The sequence below is a fragment of the Myotis brandtii genome, unplaced genomic scaffold, assembly GCF_000412655.1.
Source record: "Myotis brandtii unplaced genomic scaffold, ASM41265v1 scaffold471, whole genome shotgun sequence".
Taxonomy (NCBI): Eukaryota; Metazoa; Chordata; class Mammalia; order Chiroptera; family Vespertilionidae; genus Myotis; species Myotis brandtii.
Window position 1 is genome coordinate 2,423,795 of NW_005367989.1, and position 22,703 is coordinate 2,446,497.

Genomic DNA, 22,703 nt, shown 5'->3' on the forward strand with positions numbered 1-22,703 from the left:
TGTCAGCATTTTGGAAAACCCTAACTTAACTCTGGTGCCGTGTCACATATAGAAATTTTTTGATATTTGCAACCATAGTAAAACAAAGACTTATATTTTTGATATTTATTTTATATATTTAAATGCCATTTAACAAAGAAAAATCAACCAAAAAAATGAGTTCACGTGTCACCTCTGACACGTGTGTCATAGGTTCGCCATCACTGGCGTAGACAAACCTGATAGCAGGTGAAGGCTGTTTCTACTTTAGAATACCTCTCCTCACCCAAGGAATTTCCCCCCAGAGATCCAGGGTCCTTATCATGTCCTGGTGCCTTGATCTCTTCATCAAAAATTTCTTGTCTCTTATTCCAGCAATATTTTAGCATTGTCGGCAGAAACTGCACTGATTCGGTCTCCTTTGTTTTCTGCCAGTTCGCTAATGCATTTCTGCATTCACTTTGGCTTCTCCTCGGGGTTGCTTCAGAAGCTGTTACAGTTCTGCACGCCAGTCACCTGACAACTCCCCAGCCCCGCATTGCACATCCTTCGCTCTCTCTGTTGACACTGCCTTTCGGGAAGTCTTTAAGCCGGAATTTCTTCCTAGGAGCAATTTTGACAGGTTGACTTAGATGAATATAATTTTTTTTTGCATAAAGAGAGATTGGAAAAAGCACACTTGCTGAGCTTTCTTTAGATGTGTCTGGTGAAAGCATTGCTTCATTGCCTTCTTCCCTTCAGTTTGAGACATTTGAGTGTTTCAAAGAGCTTCTTCTAGAGAAATGTTTCATATGAAAAGGAAGCAGGATTAAGTTGCTTTATGAACATTCGTATCTTGAACTTTAGCATCCCTTGCTGCCTCCTGTTCTTTTATCTTCTCATTCTTATTCTATAAACAACAGCACATTGTAACTACTGCACCACACATTCTACCCGAGGTAGTTTAACAAAAAGTGAATTTATTCAGTCTCTTTCTAAAGCAGTTATTGTACTCGAGGACTCCATGAAATGCTTTCAGTGGTTTGCTTCCAGAAGACAAAAATCTAATGTGATTATGCTTTTGTGCTAAGGAAACAGTTTATTTCTAACTTTGTCAATATTTAGATTTTTAACTTTTCAATACTTAAATTATGGACTTAGTCTTTTTGTTTCAGTATTTTAAATGCATTGCTTTTAAATGCAATGTTGTAAATGTGGTGTTTTACATGTATTGATTTAGTTCACGTTAGTATTTTATAATTGCTGGATATATCTGGCATCTTCAAATTCTCCAAAGAATCTTATAAAAGCTAAATGCCTTCTGTTCTTAGAGATATCTTTGTTTTATGCTTGCTGTATTTGTGATATACAAAGTAACATGTAAGAACTCGGTGGCCTTTTTGTGGAAAGAAAAAGTTAACAAGCCTTATTAACAGCTAGCTTGCTCTTTGGAAGTAGCTTAAAGTATTAAGAATGTGGTTTTAAAGATGCATTATTTCAGTTACCAATTTGAAATAATAACTATGCAAAAAGGAAAGATTCTTTAAAAGTTCGCTTGAACTGGAATTCAAAGAGACTGGTGAGTAGTGCGGCACTATGTGTCTACGTTGAGAAATTTTCACCTCTGAATGAATAGAATGTGGTAAACCTCCAAGTTTGAATATTAATATTGTATCCATCCTAAGCAGACTTGTATTTAGTCCTAGTGTCACACCGTGCCTTTGTTCTAGGTGGGTAACCCCGGGGAGCCTGGCCTGAGGGGGCCTGAAGGCGGTCGGGGGCTTCCCGGAGTGGAGGGACCAAAAGGACCACCGGGACCCCGAGGTGTGCAGGGAGAACAGGGCGCCACCGGCCTGCCTGGCATCGAGGGCCCTCCGGTGAGTGGAAGGCAGTGTCCACCCTTTCTCTGTGGGGACTCCATCCCACAGCACACGGGGTGGGGGCCGCCTGGCTAGCCCGGACACCGCTCCTGGGCAGTGTGGGCAGTTGTCCTGTTGTAAGTCCCGCCACCTGTTCCTGCCACGTCTGTCCGTTTACCCTGTGACAGAGCCTGTCTGTGGTTCCGTGTATGACTGCCTTTTCCTTTCCTGCCGCAGGGGAGAGCACCGACAGATCAGCACATTAAGCAGGTGTGCATGAGGGTCATGCAAGGTAAATAAATCATAATGCTTGATTTTTCGTATGCTTTAAAGGAGGGAGTTTTTAAATAATACTCATGTCAGTTCTGTTTTTATCCAATCGGTCGTTATCACAATAGCTTATAGCTTCAAAGAAAAAAAAATATTGCCTTTCTGGATTAGCCTGGGACTTTTTTTGGCCAAAGGTATTAATTTACAAGAAAGCGCGCGCGCACACACACACACACACACACACACACACACACTTACTTTTCCCTGTTGAAACTACAATTCTCAGGTATCTTTTCCTTCTTCAACACCCTACCACTCAGTGAGTGCCCAGCACTGACCCAGGCTCTCTCTGTAGATCACATGAGGAGTAATTGACAGACTCCAGCCGTAAGAAGCATAAGGACAGTATGGCTACTCATGCACCCACCTTTACTGAAAATCAAGAACTGGTATTTTACCAAAATGGTGACATATGTTCACATTAGTTAACCTTTACCTTAACTGCCCTGTAGCTATGGCAATTGCTGTTCGCCACAGTCACACTGAAAACGGAGGTGTGCAAATCCTCCTGTAGCAGGAGACCTGGTCACCCTGGGGCTTTCTGGCAAGTAATTGTCTTATTCTGGTTGGAACTACTCCTGGCAGAAAGGAATACTCTTCTTTGTATGCTGATGAGATTGTCTAATTTGTCTCGTAGAGTTTTCCAGAACAAAACGGTCACCTCTGTATTTGAAAACCAATATAATCTCTTCACTGCAGACATCTTGAAAGGATACTTCCATTTTAAACATCATGTATCCAGAAAATTGTGACTTTATACTAGCTCTTACTTATGTAAGGCACGCTTAGCATACTCACATTGAAACAGTTTTAAAATATTGGTTAGAAATGTGTTTCCAATTCCTATTCTCCTTTACACCCTAAAGCATGAAAACATATTACATTAGAATTTGTTCCTTAGAGTATTATAATGGGAACATTGCCTTGTTCTCTATGGTTTTAGTGGATGATTCTTAATCTATTTAATGGTTCCTGAAAAAGCCCACAAAGTTATTAATGTTTAAGACAGACTGTGACCATTCCCAGGAAGCAGGCTATTTTTAATGTTCATTGTCTACTCCAAGAATGAAAAAAACTTTTGAAAAGAAGAATTCATAAGAAGTCATGAATTCGCAAAGTATTTCAAGTTACTTAGTATCTTCAAGCTAAACCTGTGAGGCTAGGCCTCAAATGGTGTCTCAATACTCATTCTGGATGCTGTCCTTGGCTTTTAAAAAGCTCTGGACATCATTCTACCTCTGCGAAGAAACTCATTTTGTCCCCATCCTGGGCTTTCCGATAAGTCAGGATGCAGGTGACACCCTCATTCTTTTAGAACACCACTCACCCCAGAGCCCCGCAGTTTAGTTTAGTTTTTTTTTAATCCCCATCCCTTTGTCCCTGGTCTCACACCAGCAGGACCAAATATATCCAGGCAGAGCTGAATAGAACAGCCCCACGAAGCTTCCTGGCAGGGAGCCCCTGGGAAAATGATCCAACTTGATTCACTTCTCCCCACCAATTTTGAAGTTCTGGTGACACATTTCTTTCTTTTTTTTTTTTTTAAAGGCACTTGAAATACCTCTCTTTTCTTTTGTATCCCTTTCATGTCTCTGACTTCTCTGGGCTGTTTTGTTTATTATCTTTTAGAGCATCTTGCTGAGATGGCTGCTAGTCTCAAGCGTCCAGACTCGGGAGCTTCCGGCCTCCCTGGGAGGCCTGGACTCCCTGGTCCCCCAGGGCCCCCTGGAGAGAATGGCTTCCCGGGCCAGATGGGACTTCGTGGCCTCCCAGGCATGAAAGGGCCCCCTGGTGCTCTTGGTTTGAGGGGGCCTAAAGGTAAGCCTTTTTGCCCAGGTGGAACCAAGGAACACACACAGTCCTTTTCCAGGTGTATTCGCATGTCCTACCAGGCTCCAGTATTCTGTGAGCTATGATATGTTATTCTCTTTTGCGATGCTGATGGCGAGGATTAGAAAACTGTTACCTGGTACTCCCTTGACCTTGCTCTACGACAACAGCAGAGTAAACACCAGCATTAAGGTCCCTTGACTTCCAGCACTGACCTTTTCCAATTATACGCTGCCTCAACGCCATCGTTCAAACTAAACAACAGAACCGAGAACAGGATCATCCAGCTGTTTATTATTTTTTTCAGACTTTAAAATTAGTGTAGAGGTCTTCTAAGATGACAACCAGCCTTAGGATGTTTGTATCGGTTACTTAAACGAACAAACTTGGTTAGCAGGACATAAGAAAAATTACATTATGAGTTGAAGCTGCCTCTCCCTTCTTCTAAAATGTGACATTGGATGTTTGGTTTTGATGGGCTTTTTTTTTTCCAGCTCTGAAGTACAATCTAACCTCATTCCTCCTTTAACATGTGAGGGAGCATGAGAGAGTCTGTTTCTTCCCCTTCTACTTAAAGCACGTTAAGCTCTGGTATCCAGTATTTTTTTTTCAGAAAAATAGGGTTGTGTGTTAGGTATTAAATAGGACTTGCAGAAGGACTGGTTGCCTCAAATGGCATTTGCAAGTTGAGGTGAGTATGTCATCTTGGGGTGTGTGTGCCCTGGATCATTTACAGAGACGACTAGATAAAATGAGGAGTTTCTATATCAGCGGTTTTCAGCCTGTGGGTCGAGACCCCTTTGGCGGTCAAACGACCCTTTCACAGGGGTTGCCTAAGACCATCCTGCATATCAGATATTTACATTATGATTCATAACAGTAGCAACATTACAGTTATGAAGTAGCAACGAAAATAATTTTATGGTTGGGTCACAACATGAGGAACAGTATTTAAAGGGCCAGAAGGTTGAGAACCACTGTTCTATACCATGATGAGTGACTGACAGCTCTCCGGGGAACTTCAGAAAGGTGTGGCATAAAATAAATGAGAGAAAGACTTATTTTTAAAATGGTGGTGCTCCAATTAGGATTAAATATTATGGTGTGAATGGTCAGAGGGCAAGCAAGCTGCCTTTTTGGATCTATAAATGAATTGCTGATGCATTTGGCTAACTATACCCTCAGCTGGAATAATTTCCTTAATTACATTTTTTTTGGCGTGTTCATGTTAATAGATGAGCCCTGACTGGGGCCTCTTGTAAGCCTGGCACCATTTCAGAGTTTTCAGAGGCTAGACAAAACCAGATATGGAGAGAGCTCAGAGTTTATCTTACAGAGAACTGGAGGAAAAATTTATCTGAGAAAATCACATCGGCATTCATTGCTGTCCTGCTTTTAGCTGTTAGTTTAGAAACTCACGCCGTAGGTGCTTTACGGTTAGTTCCCCTTCATTCTGTAAACCATCTTAAGAAACTCCATTACCTTGGGCGATGGCTGACTTAGTTGGCTCCGTTGTGTCGGCGCGCCTAGGATGTCTTCTTAGCTCTTGGGGGTTCACTTGGGAGCTGTGGTTGTGAAAGAGTGGCCCCAGGAGCATCGCAGCACCAGGGAGAGACCTTGTTGAGAGTGCAGGCTCTCCAGCCCACCAGACCTCTGATCAGAACTGGAGGTGGGGCCCAGCAGTCTGCGTCCTAACAAGAGGCCGGATTCCCATGCACCTAAGTGCACGAGGCCCATTTTCCTGCTGAAAAGGGACACCTGTAGGGCCTATAGAAGCCACAGCCCTATGGTCCTTGGCTGAAAGGAAGTCTCCCTATTTGGGTAGAGCCTAACTTTGAGTTAGTAACAGAACTCTCCTCAAGTCCCATCTGATTCCTTTAAAATGGCAAACTGTTGACTTGCTCTGTTAGGAGAGGCGGCCCAGAGCTGCCCTCCACAGGCCGGGCTGCGTGCTGGGACCACCTGAGGAGCTTTAGGAATGACTCGCGTCTGGGTCCCATTCCCAGAGATTCTGATTTAATTGGTCTGGGCGTTGGAATTTAAAAATACACCCCAGGTGATTTCAATGTGCAACTAGGGCGGAGGACTACAGAAACAAAGATGAAATGTTTGAAAACTGTCCAGAAAGCCCTTTAAAAAATATTTTTATTGATTTCAGAGAGGAAGGAAGAGGGAGAGAGTTAGAAACATCAATGATGAGAGAGAGAGAATCATTGATCGGCTGCCTCTTGCACGCCCCACACTGGGGACTGAGCCCACAACGTAGGCATTGCCCTGACTGGGAATCAAATGAACCGTGACCTCCTGATTCATAGGTTGACTCTCAACCACTGAGACACATTGGCCAGGCTGGAAATCTCTTAACAGCACTGACTTGTGGCTGGGCTGGGCTGGGCTGATTTGGCCCTAGGTAGGAGATAAACCTAATTTTGAGGGGGAGAAAGGTACATTTCTATATCTGGAACGTGGGCAATGTCTCCACCACTAAGTCCATTTGTCAAGCACAGCTTGATCATATAAGGGATTTCCCCCTAATTTTCCTTCAGTATTCATGACATAGTCTATAAGTGATGCAGTCCTTTTCTTTCTTTCTAAAAGACTTTCTCTCCCCAGCGCCCTCCATCTCTCTTGTCATTGGATTCCTTTAAAGCAGCACCTTTTCACGTTTCATTTCTTAAAACTTGGGGTGTATGCAGAAAAAGTAATCAGATTTTCTTTATCAGTCAGTGCTGTCACACACTTGGGAATGTATGATTCTAGGTCACTGGCCTTGACCTCTCTCGTCCCCCCACATTCATTAACAATGGCATGTAATAGAGAACATAGTGTTTCACCATCCAAAGGTTACAGATCACCTTTCCCGTGAGAAGAAGCACTTCCCATTTGAGACATCAATGTTCAGCCAATTAGAGAAGAGAGATGCATTTCATTGTCAGCTGTTGCCTTTCCCCATCCCTCATAAAGGTAGGGAGCCTTGCTCTGCCATGTTGTCACTTTGAGATGGTTTTCCTAGAGAAATTTTCATGTAAGTAAGAAATAAGTTTTACTAAAGCTCTTAGTAGTTCAGGCTATGTCTTAAGTAAATCACTATTTTCCTCCTAAAAATTACTCTGAAAAACACAGTAGCACACTTTCAATAGGAGCCAGTAGAAATAGGCCTCAAGTGATTCTCAGAGCTTAAGTCATTTATACATATGTTATATGTTTTTGTTTTTTATCAACATGTTTCATATAATATTATGCAAACATCTTAGGGCCAAAGCCCATGCATGGTGTACATTTTATGTGTGTACTCAAGCAGGAGCAAGAGAGACATCTAACGGCCTATGTTCACTTTCCTTATTCTTCCCCTGAGGTCATCACTATTGTTAATTTCTTCTACATCCTTACTAACTATGATATGCAAGGATATATGAATATAGTGTATTTGCCCTAGATTCTTAATACTGACAGTATTAAGTCAGTCTTTGATGACATAAATACCATTTTTGAATGTTCACAGTGTGGATTCATTTTAAGTTCTTATGAGTAAAGCTGCATATTTTTTCAGATATTTCAGTGTGAGTCAGACAGGCATGTCAGTATGTGAGTGAAGGTTTGAGAAAGTACAGTCATACTGTGACCAACACTTTTTAAAATATTAAGCTGTCACATGACGATGGACCTTCAATAATAACTTTCAAACAAATTAAATAAAGAGCAACGATGGAGCAATGAAAATTTATTTAGTTTTAGCCACTCTGTTCATAATAAGCTGTTTTTCTCTTCAAACTGTGTTCTTTGCTTCATACCTTATGTAAAGCTGATTTTATAAGCTTTTTATATGTATTTTATGACACAATAGGCTAACAAAGGTGGACTGTTAAGCCACTTTTTGAACATCTCAGAAGAAGGCGGGCTCAGGCCTTGAAGAAGTAGATTAACCCTGGTGACAAACAGAACCAGGCTGTGGAACAGCAGTGTGCAGCATGGCTGTCTTGGAGCCCATCTGAAATTTGTTTTCTTATGACCAGTACCAGAATACAGCATCACAACTAAGACAGCAGTCTTCCTCCTTGCAAGCAACATTTTCAAGTTGTCATGGCTTCATGCTGAATGTGTTTAGCTTTCACTATCTGTGTGAAAGTTGCATTTTAATTTATAATTTCATCTCATGTATGAAAAAATACAGCACCTTTAAAGATTCTCTTCTCATTGCCAGTCTCCAGAATTGCAGTGATATGACATTTAAATTGCTAAGTTAACAAGAGTGCTTCAGCTGTTAGTTTTAAAAATGCCAATTGTCATCTCTTCCTAATACAGGAAGACTAGATTAATGATGAGTGTGAAAAAAGTAGTGTGTGTGAATATGAGTCCGTCCTGAGCTCTGTTCCTTACACAGTATTTACATAAATTTAAATTGCTTTGAAAATGTAGTTGTTTCAGCATAAAAATATCCACACAAGGACATTCACAGTTAAAATCAAAGTATGATAACTAAACATTCCTTCATAATGAGAGATGGTTGACTATTTACTAATGTATCGATGGTTGTACAGATATGCTTCCCATTTTTGTTTTATACATGCCTTTGTTTTTAAGTCATTACAAAGACTCAGTATTGAATGAGGTTGGGCTGATACAGATGTTTGGGAAAAACGATTTTGTATAGAATTCGTTACAAAATACCATTGCATTTTCTAGTAGAAAATAATATAATACAATACTAATGAGAGAGTAGGATAATGCCTGCTTGTACTGGGAGCACTAGAAGTCATTGAGGACCAGTTGAGTAAGGTATCAGAACACTCTGTTAATGAGGCCGAGTTTCTGGGTTTAGTCTCTGCAGGCACCAGGATAATTGAAGCAGCTTTGTTCTGTGACTGCTGATTCCCTGAATGTAATCAACTGTCATACAAATACACATGGTTGGTACCAATCCAAACCACATTCTCTGTAAATAATGAGTCCATAGTAAAATGCAGGCACTTTTGATAGCACACTTTAACATTTGGAAATTCATTAATTTATTTTTTGGTAATACTAAACTTACATTATTTAAGAATTTTAAAATATATAGAAAATATTTAGCAAAGAGCTTTTCTATCACTCCTGTCTCCCATTTGCTGAGGTTTCTTTATTCTTCCCCTGAGGTCATCACTATTGTTAATTTCTTCTACATCCTTACTAACTATGATATACAAGGATATATGAATATAGTGTATTTGCCCTAGATTCTTTAAAAAACAAGCCATATGGTCTTGTAGTAAGTGATCTGGACCATGTGTTTTTCATTTAACAATGTCTTGAAGATCATTTCAAAGAGCTTCCTGATTCTTCTTCATAGCTGCATAGTATTCCATTCTGTGGAATTACCAAAATGTATATAACTCTTTCATGGACATTCAGAGTGTTTTCAATCTTCTGCTATTATAGTAAGGCTTCAGTGAGCACCACTGCATATGTTTCCTTTTTGTACAAATATCAACATAAGCTCTATATCTCTAGAATAAATTCCTAGAAGTGGACTTGCTGGGTAAAATGGTAGTTCTATTTATAATTTTGATAGATATTGTTAAGTTACCCTCCAAGAAACTGTACCAATTCACACTCTTATCAGCAATGCGTGATAGTGTATTTTTCAACAGCTAGCATATATTTAATTAAACTTTGGAATTTTTGCTGATCATGTAGGTTAAAATAGCATCCTTATTTATCCTAAGTTTACATTAATTCTGTTATGAGAGTGAAGTCAGGGAATGTTTTTATATAGGTAAGAGCCTTTTATTTCATTTTACAGACTTTTTTTGCTCATGTATTTTGCTTATTATTTATTGTGTTGTTGGCCTTTTTGTATTGATTTTAGGAACTCCTTATATTAGAGTTAGAACTCTTCATGTCATACTAGAAAGTCCAACTCGAATCTGAGGTGGTAAAATAATTCTCCCTTGTTTTCTTTTGGTTCTTAAATTGCATTTAAAATATTTGATACATTTGCCATTTATTCCGGCTTGTGGTGTGAGAAATAGATCCAACATGTTTTATTTCAAGTAGGCTACTCACTTTTGCAACACTTATTATCAAATTATTCAACTTTTCCCCCACTCTGAGATGACACCTTTAAAACAACCAAATTCCTATGTGTATTTGGGCCTGTTTTTAGATTTTCTATTCTGTTTCACTGGTCTGTCTACTCATGTCCCAGTCCCACAATATTTTAACGGTTTAATATTTGGTAGTATTAATTCCCTTCAAGTTGCTTTTCTTTTGGGAATTCTTATGGCTATTCTGTTTTATGTGTTTTTTCTATACAAACTTCAGAATCACCTCTCTGGTTTAAAAAATCTGTATTTTTACTGGGCTCATGATGAAAATTCAGCGCAGGGCGAACTGACGACTGTTATGATGATGTCATTCCAGATGAGAACATTTCCTCAGTCTTTTCATATCCTTTAGAAATATCAAGTGTTTTCATGTTGTATTTGCATATTTCTGATTAAACTTATTCCTAGTATTTACTACTTTAATTGCTATTACAGATGGTATCATTTTTCACTACCAATTACTGATTTTTTTATATATGAAAATTATTGATTTATATATTAACTTTGTATCATGCCATTTTACTGAATTATCTTATTGTTTGTAGTATATTTGGAGTTGATTTTCTAGGGTTTAATATATATGTGTGTGTGTATATATATATATATATATATATATATATATATATACATACACACACACACACAGTACCTGGAAACAGATAGTCTTAACTTCGCAAACCAAATGATAAGTAATAGTGATACAGGAGGAATCTTTATAATGTTCTGACTGTGGTGGGGCTGCTTACCATGTTTCCCACTAAGCATCAGGCTAGCTTTTGGGTTGAGAGAAGAGAGTAGGTTTTTTTCATGTTAAGGAGGTAGACATTGATTATTATTTTATTGACTGTTGCATCAGGAATGTGTGTTCAGTTTTTTCAAATGTCTTCTCAGCATCTATGACTATGGTTATTTGATTTCCCCCCTTAGATCCATTATTATAATTAACTTGATTTTTGCCTTGCTACAATCTAGTTGTGGCAATTTTATGACCTTTTGGTTTTAGAATTTGGGCTTTGATTAAAGTTTAAAATTACAGAACTTTATTTTGTATAGATATATAGAAATATAATATTCTCTAACACTATGCAGGTGACTTGGGAGAAAAGGGAGAACGTGGCCCTCCAGGAAGAGGCCCCAAGGGTTTGCCCGGAGCTACAGGCCTACCAGGTAAGTGTGATGTATGGCAGGAGGAGGTCGAGAAGTTGGTAGCAAATGGGATAATATTTTAAAGAATTGTTCTTTAATTACTTAAGCATATCACGTGATACTTGAGAATGGCTGGCATCAATTTTTTCCAGACCAACTTTAATGAAGAGTTAAATGATCTCTAAATCACATTTGTATTCTTTGTGAGAAAATACATGTCAGGACTTGAAATATTAACTTTTTAATGGATATTTTAAAAATTGTTGGTCCAGCCACATGCACTTAGTATGAAATTCTGAAGGAATGGGATTCTCTCCATTTCAATCCCAGTTGATAGTTTCCTGTTTTTTTTTTTTAATTTGAACTAAAAAGTCAGAGCAACAGGAAAATTCATCCAAATCTTCAAACTATTGCACAGAGAGTAACTAAAATTTTATTTTAAAAGCTCCTATTTCAAACATCCTGACCTTCTAGAAACCCATTCCCCAAAATAAATAAATATATAAACCTGAATATTCCTACGCATAGCCACAAAGAGCCACGCACCAGCCACATACCACTGCTGTGTCAACTGAGGCCACAGAGCAGCCTGTGTGCGAGAGCCTGGATTCTCTCACTGGGCGTCTGTTCTCTCCTTACACACTGGTGACTCTGTCCCCCGGAGTTCAGGCTGCAGCACACCCGTCCACTGGGAAATGACTTACAGGCCCAGCCACAGAAGCCGCATAGCAGGATCGAAAGCCAGCCAGTTTAAGAGCAAGAGTGAGGTGCTGTTGTACAACACACTCTCTTATCGCTGCTCAGTAAGGCTCACCAATCCTGGAGCTGAGGAGAGGTGAGGTCAGAGGAGCTGTGCAGAGAAAGGGTGGCTCATATTTCCACAGTAGATTTGCAAAACTTGTTTTAAGGAAATTTAGAAAAAGAAATAATCATGTTCTAATTCTGCCACAGGCTTATGTATTCAATCATGGCTATAATTGCAGCCCCAAACACCATTGCTTTCTAATTATACATTTCATTGCTCCTGGGGATTGCTTTCTCATTAAAATACCTTTAAAAAATATGAACACATTTGGAGATAGCTCCAACACCGCTTCGCTAAAACTGTGGGCCCGTCAAGATATTTTCATAAATTGATTTTGTGTGTGTGTGTGATTGGAAAAGGAAAGAATCTGCTTGGAGCTAAATGGGACCAAGAGAAGAGTATTTTAGATGAGCCTGGATTCATTGATAGGTGTTTAGAAGAGAGAAAAAAGAAATAGAATTTACTGAGTGCTTTTCTCCTTTATCAATGGCAGCAATAGGAGGCTTTAAAGCTGATAAAATACCATCATTACAAAGTACTTAATTATCTATATACATAGGATAACCTTACAATTTCTCCTCCCATTTTGTTGACAAATCACTTAACAGTTCTTGGAACAGCCACTTGCACTATTGGCAAGATCCTCCTCTAACAAAAATATATTATGGTTTCTGGTGACTCTTTCAAAAAGTCTGTTGATAAACAAAATTTTAAGCTTAAAAATGGGAAGACTGAGGAAGACTAGCTCTATATAGGCAGTATATTAGGCTGCCACCTGGGGCGCATGATCCCCCACATGCAGTAGCCCATTGGGGATGGGGGGTGTGTCCCTGAGTCTGACTGGAAGGGGTTTACAAGTGCTCCCTCCCGTTGTTCTGCCAAAATAGGACTTGGCTGAATTGCTTTTTAGTACATGAGACATCCACGTACGGGCACAATGGTAAGGTAGGACAAGCTCACCATTGGACGCTGTACCTGGCTGTCATCTTTTCTCCCTTATGAGAAACAAGTAAATTTGTTGCAGCTGGTCTTGGATCTCATACTTAAATTTGATTTGTTAAAAAATGTTACGGGCTCCCTTTTTCTGGAGTCCTGAGACCTGCCCTTCTCCTTTCTGCCTTTGCCAGTCCTTCCCCTGCCTTCCTGGTACCACTGAAATTTCGGTCTTTCATTTTCTGAGCTTCTCTTATATTTTCATTGAGAGGATATTTGACATTGTTTTTTAAAAACGAAGGCTAACTTTCAAAAGCACACAGGCACCAGGGGCCTTTGTTATCACACTCTTTGAGGCACAGGCCCTGGGCTTAGGGTTTTAGGTCATTCTTGGGTCTGCACATAATTGCACAGCTGACAGTTTCCCAAATCCATCAAGTTCCTGAACGAGAGCATTTTGGGGTATTCCTACTCTAAAGCTAGTTCCTTTTTTCTTTTTTCTTTATTGAGTAAGGTATTACATATGTGTCCTTACCCCCCTTTTACCGCCCCCCCCAACTCATGCCCTCACCCCCCTGGTGTCTGTCTCCATTGGTGGGGGTAAGGGGGAGAGATCAACCAAAGGACTTGTAGGATGAATATCCTTAATCAAAAGGCAAAATAGTGAATGTGTTCAATTTCCATCTCAAGATCAGTGCACTAATAATAAATTGAACAGTTGAATGAAGAATGTTGATCATAACAACAACAAACATGAAAGCGTCTTCATTCATTGATACTTGAATTTATAGATCTGTAATTTATTACCCTCAATTCCAGAATCCAAGATCTTCTGAAAACCAAAACAGTTATATAACTTATTTGGGCACAAAATCTAATATGAACTAATGTGAGGACATATATAGTCTTTATCTTACTTAGTCTGAATGTTATCTTATGTTTCATTGCAGAAATAGTCATGGGTTTGATTATAGGGCACTGCCCTAAACAGCTGAGAATGTTATGTAATATTATGGTTTATGCACTCATGAACATTCTAATATCTAAACGTTTTGAATATCAACTCAATAAAATTTAAAAGAGAAATTGTTCACCTACTTGGAGTATCAATGTAAAATAAGTTACAGGAATCACTAGCCATTTTCCTGTGCTAAAAAGACTTCTGACCTGGGTTTCCCCTGAGGTTATAAAAGAGCCTGCCTGGCCAATGCAGGACCATTGCAGGCATCATAGGATGCAGTTCATTTGAACTCATCAAAAGATGACCCCTGAAATTATGTTCACTTTTTCACAGAAAGGAAGGGAGAGGGATAGAGAGTTAGAAATATTGATGAGAGAGAAACATCAATCAGCTGTCTCCTGCACACTCCCCACTGGGGATGTGCCTGCAACCAAGGTACACGCCCTTGTCCGGAATCAAACCTGGGACCCCTTGGTCCGCAGGCCGACGCTCTATTTACTGAGCCAAACCGGTTAGGGCGGCCCCTGTAGCCTTTTGCTCCTGCTCTCAATGGGCAGCAATCAGCTAGTCTTCTCTCAGCCAGCACCACCCCTACACCTCAGCCCTGCCCCCACAAAACCCTCTTCAACTCCATGTCACAAATGCAAAGCACTGGCTGGCAGTAAATTATTTCACTGATGAATTGTCCACTGAGAGGCTGGGCCATTTTAAATTTCCCTGGTGGAGCTTGGAATGTGATTAGAAATGTGATTTCTGGTCTCTCACAAAGATAATGGTAATAGGACTTTAGGGCCCCGGGGAACTTTCACATTACTCTATGCAGGAGCTCTCTGGAACCTTCTAGGTAAATACATATTTTACCTAAAAGAAAGAACCTGCAGAACCAGGTATTTTACAACCTTCTCTGTTGTCCCTTCTGTTAAATTTGGAACACAAATCCTCCTAAATGGGATAAAGGTCATTTTGGTCATTCTTCTTTCTGCTAACCTATCTGATATATTCGAAAAAAATGCAGCCAAGGCCTTCATTACCTATCAATTATCAGAACTCCTTTATTCTCTCTGCACAGTTTTATCTCCAACTCCCCTTCATATCTGCCACTCTGTTCAGGGTTAAGAATTACACGGCCCTTTGGGCTGTAATGCTACATCACCTAATATGGACCATAGGTTATTATTACAACATCACATCGATCTCATTTGGGCTGCAGCGCTCTTCTGTTCAAGAGTACACAGATACCATGTATTTTGTGTCTTCTCAGTCAGTAGTCGGGGCAGATATGTAGGAAGTCTGGGCTCTGGGACCAGGCTGCCAGGTGTATGCACTGCTCTCTTACTTATTTTCAGCTCCTCTACCTCTCAGTGCTTCAGTTTCTCCCCGGCATGACGGCAATAATAACCACACCTACCCGATGGAGTTATTTAGGGGGACCTATGTATGTGTTACCACATGTAAAGCACTGAGCGTAGTGCCTGGCATATGGCACACATTCTGCGAATTTAGCTGTTATTATGGCTATTTCTCTTTTTATATTTGAGGAAATAGGGACTTTCGAAGGCCACATCTCCTGACAAAGTCCTCTCTGTAATAGGCGATAGAGGCAGATCTTTATGCTTCTGCATTCAGGTGCACTTAGTAGGCAAAATGATGGGCTGGCTGTTCAGTAATAAGATGAGTTTGTCCCCGCCACCCCAGCCATCTGGCTTCGGCATGTCCCCTAACCACTTAGTGCCTTGCTTCCCTTTCTGCCTCTTTCGCATGGCTGTGTGGATCACATTAGAGACCCCTGGGACTCTAGAGCCCCCTCAATCACTGGCCCCACCTCCAGTTTCTTACCAGAGGCCTTTAGTGGCATTACTTGATTGGGTCATCTCATTAAGCGGAACTCCCTATGCCTTCTGACATCAAACTTTGCAGTGAGTTCCTTGGCACTCTGAGGAGTTCAAGGAAAACTATTTAATAATGAGTCCTGGCCTCCTTCATGTGCATTCAAACTCATGAGGGAAAGGAGTTGAATGAGGACTCATAGGTATGTGGCCACCAGGCCTGTGACTTGTGAGCTGAGACGCTTTTCCCTTCTTGGACGGGGAGGGTAGAGCTGGCTTCACCCTGGGCCGCACTGGATGAATGGGTTATTCAGGATTCTCCCAACATCTGCACATAGGTGAGCTCTGCTGGTGACTATTGAGTGGGGAAAACAAAAAGCAAACCAAGGGCACTCTTAGTTTAGCAGTACGTTTAGCAGTAGTCATTGATCTTATTTCCATTGCTGCAGTGATATTATTTGATTGTGGGGATCTTACCCAAACAAACCACTATATACCTCCTTCTTAAACATATGTGCATAAAAAAAAGTACTCTCAGCATAAGGTGAGAAATATAAGAAAGTCCCTGGCACATAAAACATTTTACATAAGCAGTGGATTAATATCGAACACCCTACTTAATACTTTAAATTATTTTCAGGTTTGTGTGTTTTTCCCCTTTTAAAGTCTGCATAAACAGTCCTTTCATTCTGTAGCTTGCATTAGATTCTTCAGAATGTCCTGGCGTGGCTTGGCCTCCATCAATGTGACATGACTGTCCTCTAGTGTTTGCACAGAGAATGACATAGATGTTCAGTTTTAAAAACCATGAATGTTTGGCAATGGCATTTTCATAGGTCCTTGAAATTTCAGAACACTGTAGTCGTCAGGCAGTTGGGGGAGCTAACACACATCAGGCAGGCAGAGCAGAATGGCAACACTTTAGATCTGTGCTGTCTCTTCTTAAGACTTGAAAAGTAGTTTATACATATTTGTCCATGTAGCTACTGGACTTTTTGAATGACTTGGACTGTGACATTGTTTTATTCCCAAATAAGCTCTTACTCAATAATTTTAGAGCACCTTTGAGAGCGAATGCCCAGTGTCAGGGCTCACCAGAAACTGGAAGTCTGTTATGTGAAGGCTGGTTTATTTTTCCTCTGACCATTTCTACAGGGTAAAACCTCAGAAAAATATTGTTAGTTTCTTATGATAGATGAGCTCTAGAAAAATTAATACGCTATTGTGCCGCTTTCTACTTTGTGGGCAATTCAGGCCCAATGAATTAAACAAAATACACTACACACACACACACACACACACACACACACACACACACCCTCAGCAGAGTTAGCAAATCAATAGGTATGGAAATACAGTTAGGTAAGGCTAGTAGGCCCTCGTTTCTAACTCCAACACTTTCTATATATAATTATGGACAATTGTTTAATCTTCCTAACTCTCGGGTTGCACACGAGGAAAATGGATCAATAATGAGCCCAGTGCATGGGCAGAGTAAAGGGAAAGCACTTTGTGATGATGATGATGATTGATGACGATGATGATAACATCACCCAAAGCTCTGCAGGGTGAATTGCTGTTTTTGCCAGAGGGAGAATTGGGCTGGATGAGCTTTTTATAAACTAAATCAAGGCTAGACAGGATGGCTTTGTCAACTCCTTCCTCAAAGGACGAGCAGGAATCTGAAATGAACTCAGCGAGTGGAAAGGAAAAGCCTCTCCTAGAACGTGTTGAAATGGGGAGCTAAGCATGAAAATCCATAATGCACTCCTTCTGCTTTTTAATAGTTTGTGTATTAGAGAGTTACTTTCCTTAAATTGAAGGTTTTAGGCAGGAGGCTGGCTCTGCAAATGTTAAATAAAATTTTGAATTAGTTGCTAACATTATAAGTTGAGAGCTATTTATTTAAAAACCCAGCTTCCTACCTTCTCTTGAAAATCATCAGAGGTCCTGGCAGTCCTGGTCCATGCTCCCTCCTGGCAGCTGAGAGCCGGAGCAGAGCCACGGCCGACATCTGCTCTCCAGGTCACCACAGGCCTCAGTCTCCCTTCAGTCCTCCCTGCTGCCTCCCAAAGCTGATCTGGAGTATTGTTATCCATTCCAATTTTCATCACTCGTGCCATCAGTTTTCTTCCAGAAAAGACAGGGAGGGCTTTCTTATCCAGGGCTCTTTCTTTATGACATGGAGCAGAGCCGCTGCCGACATCCGCTCTCCAGGCCACCACAGGCCTCAGTCCTCCCTGCTCCCTCCCAAAGCTGATCTGGAGTATCGTTATCCATTCCAATTTTCATCACTCGTGCCATCAGTTTTCTTCCAGAAAAGACAGGGAGGGCTTTCTTATCCAGGGCTCTTTCTTTATGACACTGGGAGTGAGCAAACTCTTTTTGTAAAGGAGCATGTGTTTTGGCTTTAGGGCCATGTGTTTTCTGTTGAAGCTCCTCAGCTCTACCCTTGTCTTGCAAAAGCAGCCATAAGAAGGATATCAATGAATGATCTTGGCTGTGCTCTAATTAGGCCACTTACAAAAATAGGACTTGGCTCATGGGCTGCCATTTGCCCACCGTGACCTACATACCGGCCTTGTCCCTGTGGTCATTTGGTTTGCAACCTTTCCTTTGGGCATTTTCTGCTCCTAATCGTGATTGATTTTAGCCTAGACCTGGTATTGCTACTGATAAGGTGCATGAAAATCTCCTTTTATATGCACTTTTGTCTGGCCCGTATCTTAAACCTTAAAAAATCACCTTTAAGTGGCCCCAGTGTGAGGAGATGTGAATAGGCTCTGCTAAAGGCACGGTTGGGATGGAGTCTCATTCATAGGTGCTCTGGGTGAGAGAGGAACTGTCTCAGGGGCCTCATCTATGGAGGAAAACACATAATCACTGGCTTCATCACAACTTAATATAGTCAAATGAAAGCTTATGGGATAAACGAGGGGAAATTATACCGCTGCTTACCTACAGCCTTGAGATGGACATTGTCAAAGATAATTATTCTCTTGAAACTTACTAATGTTTTGTCCCCTAACATTGCTTTATGCGGATCTACTTTGTAAGCTTCTTGGGGAGAATGAGATGCTAAATGTAAAGTAGGATCTCTAACCTACTTGCCTTCTAAAAGTATATGCGTTTATGTAATAAGTTCATGTCATAAGACCAAGGAGACACATATAATAGCACCACTAAAATAGAAAAGGAAAACGAAACACCACTGAGAAGGAAGCAAATGTGTAATTGAACATGTAGATTTGGCTTTCACCTTTTGGCCGAATGGACAAATTCAGATGGCTGAGGTAGAAGGAAGGTCTCTATAGAACTAGATAATCATCACAGATACACGTTGTTTTACACTGAGTTCTTACTGCCACCTTTGCAATAATAGCACGAAAGCACTGCTGGTGTGATGCGGCAGACATTTGGCAAAATCCCTTTTTGTAAGGGGCGCCTCACTGGGGGAACCAAACAACTTCCAACACACAAAGGGGAGAGGTGCCCCCAGGGAGTGAGACTTGGGTGAAGTGCCCTTGGGGTCGGCCCCTGAGAAGACCGCCAGGGAGCTCTGTAGGGTGCATTGCACAGTTCTCTGAAGATATTAATCAATAATATCCTCATAATTATAGTAATAGCCCCCATTTATCAGATGCTTTCAGGCATAGAATTTAATTATAAGGAAGGCATCATCCCATCAGAAAGTGAGAAATTAGTGACTTGCTAATGACACCCTGTCTGTAAACGGCACAGCTAGACTTAGAGCCATGTGTCTGTCTGCAGAGCCTGTTCTCCTCACCACTGAGCGATTCTTATCCCTGTCTGCATATTGACCACCTATGAGAAGTAAGGGTGCCGCTACTGGAGTGCTGTGCAAAAGAAATGTGCTGGGAGCCCCCAGTGCCAGTTGCACCTGTGTGTAATTTTAAATCTTTGAAATAAGTCAGATGGAAAAAGCATGTGGGTTATAAAACTGAAAGCAACAAATGAACAAATAAGACAAACAAATAAAAACTCATAGGCATGGACAACATTATGGTGGTTACCAGAGGGAAGGGTGGTGTGTGTGTGTGGGGTGGGGTAGTAAAGGGTAAAAGGGGTCAAATATACGGCGACAGAAGGAGATCTGACTTGGGTGGTAAACAAACAATGCAACATACAGATGATGCGTTACAGAATTATACATTTGAAACCTGTTTAATTTTATTAACCAATGTCATCCCAATAAATTTAATAAAATAAACAGTTTTGGGATTATGAAAAACAAACTTTAAGTAGCCACATGAAAAAAGTCTAAAGAATCAGGTGTAATTAATTTTAATAATATAGTTTCTTTAACCCGTGGTGTTCAAAATATCATATACCATGTAATAAATACAAACATTATTCACGAAATATTTTACATTTTTTCATAGTCTAAGTGAGCTTATAGTTCATCTCGTTTTGACTTAGCCTCATTTCAGTGCTCAATAGACATATGTGGCTAGAGGCTACCAACTCAGACAGCACAGCTCTACAAATGGAAATGTGGGTTCGAGATGCTGAGATCTTACACTTTTAATTTCTAAGAAACCTCAGTCCAGTGAAGGAATTTTATCATTGTCATCATCATCATCATCACCCATCATTTCCCAAAGCTCCTATGTACACATGCCAGGCTGCAGGGTCTGGTGCCTATGGCCAGTTTGCAGCCTTGAGTGTTCTCGTGTTCACATTGCAAATTGTTTTGTGTGTGTTTCAGGTGATCCAGGTCCTGCCAGCTTTGGGAGGAATGGCCGGGATGGTGAGCGAGGCCCTCCAGGGGTGGCAGGCATTCCTGGTGTGCCCGGTCCCCCAGGCCCTGCTGGCCCTCCTGGTTTCTGCGAGCCAGCCTCCTGCACCATGCAGGCTGGTCAGCGAGCCTTTAGCAAAGGGCCAGTCCAGTGAGAGGCTTAGTGCTGCATGGCTGTCTGCATAAACCACCCCTGGCAAAGGAGCTGGGAGGACAAACACCACCCGAAGCTGGGGCAAGGGACGGCAGTGTATTACCTTCAACATTATTGCAGAAGTCCTACTTGACAATCAGATTTAGATCGATGGTGCTATTCAATAAATCCTCTTTCCTTTCCCTTGGAGGAGAGACAGCAGAGTCATTGGTTAAAAACAAACAAGCAAAACCTCCCTTTGAATACATTTATAATCCTGTTCCCAGGATCTTGAACTTTAGTGTGCTATACATATGTGACATATTGTGGGCCACGGTGCCAATAAACAGAAACAACTGTTTGGTTTACCTCAGTTGCAGTAGTTATTTTCATTTGTAATGAGATGTTCTCAGATTACTGTGCAGCCATATAGAGGATCTGCAGACTAGTTATGAAGAAACCCCTCTGCAGTCAATAGAATGGGTGCCTAAAATGCCCATCAGTGTGCTCTCTGGGGTGACAAGAAAGCGCTGTGCTGTGAGGAATGATTTCTCCACGGCACATGTTGGTTTCCATGGTCAGCCTGAATTTTTGTGGAATTGTACTGTATCCCAAACCTGTTAACATTTTGAGCTCTTCTATGTGGAAGTAAAGAAGGACTTTTAATATCCTGTCATGCTCAAGATTTATTGATGAGATTATTTATTTTAAAGGTGTGAGGTAACATCTCTGGTTGTACCCAAGAAGAAATAAAAATGGTTTCTTAATCTCTTGCATGTTTTCTTGTAAATAATCATGTTCCATAAAAAGGAGTCACTGAACTTATTTAGATGCATTAAAAATGTAAATTACTGCTATTTCTCTAAGTTTATGTTAGTGATTTTTTTGCACAGAAAAATTAAAAAGCCCTTACTGTTCCCTTGAAGGTGCTACCCAGTGACAGAAATCCATTGTATATGGGTATGTGGTGTAGGGCGGGCAGCTTCATAGAGCTTTTGGAAATTCTAATGAAAGCTATGGACCCAAACCCCGGAAAAATGCACAAATGCTTATGCACAAACATGACTGCAGACTATTTCAGTGACTTGATCGACCCCTTAAGTCTAGCCTTGCACAGTCTCTTGCCTTCATTGCAATGGTTTGTTAGCTCCCGCCTAATCAAAATGTCACTGTTGCAAAATGTCTATTTCACAATTTTTCTTATACATTTTATAAAGGCAGCTCTGTTAAAGCACTGGATTCTTATCAATAAACTAGGTATTGCCTGACCAACTCAAGCACTTGATTATCATTTACGTAATCACATTGGTTTGCTATTTTATCAACATCCACAAAAATGATCAATGAGACTTAATGCATTCATTCTATGTCACAGTGCATACGAGTGACTTGTCCATGGGCCCAACACAGTGCACAAAATAGTCAATGCCTTCACTTAGTTTATGGAACTCAATTCTCTCAAGTCAAGAGGAATGGGCCCTAATAAGATTTTTTTCTTGTATGTACGCTCTATACATTTAAAAATGTTAGCCCTACTTATTTGGCCAAATCAATCATTGTGTAACCTGCCTTTGGGATTCTTTCACACTGCTTACAACATCTATTCTGTACCTCCAGCATAGACTGTGCATAAGAAGAGAGACTTCAACTTGGCTCCATAGATCATGCTATTTACACCCACTGAGAAGGACATCATTCCTTTGTGTGGAGTAGATACATTTTGGAAATTGAAATATCTGTTCGAGCTACTTGAAATGATCTTTATATAAGTGGCAAACCTTCTCAGGGTCTGTGACATATAATCAAATAAATGCAAAGAAATTACCTTGTCTTTTCACCAAGTGGTTTTATTTTAACTGGAGTGACATAATTAAATACAATAAAAGAAAAATTAGATTACCAAATAAATATGTTTCTCAGTTCAGTAATATAATCTTCGTAAGAAGAATATACTGCAATGTATTTTTTTATTTCCTTACAAATAAAGGTTTAGGTTGATTAAAAAAAAAGATTGGAGGCTATGTTAAGTTGAGAACAAAATGGAGAAGAAAATATATTTCTAATTTGTTACAAATTAAAT

The 22,703-nt window shown here is 40.4% G+C and overlaps 1 protein-coding gene across 2 annotated transcripts in view; it reads left to right on the forward strand.

Moving 5' to 3' along the window:
* COL9A1 (collagen, type IX, alpha 1) overlaps positions 1–21,466 on the forward strand; it is a 95,308-nt gene extending 73,842 nt beyond the window's left edge. Inside the window, exons 34-38 of one of the 2 annotated variants that reach the window (XM_005875865.2) lie at positions 1,689–1,835; positions 2,055–2,109; positions 3,777–3,965; positions 11,150–11,227; positions 20,461–21,294. In XM_005875865.2, coding sequence (XP_005875927.1) covers positions 1,689–1,835; positions 2,055–2,109; positions 3,777–3,965; positions 11,150–11,227; positions 20,461–20,645 — 654 coding nt within the window. In that variant the 3' untranslated portion in view covers positions 20,646–21,294. Of the gene's footprint in view, positions 1–1,688; positions 1,836–2,054; positions 2,110–3,776; positions 3,966–11,149; positions 11,228–20,460 lie in introns of both variants that reach the window. The other variant, XM_014547408.1, reaches the window with a different exon arrangement.
* The last annotated feature ends 1,237 nt before the right edge of the window (positions 21,467–22,703 follow it).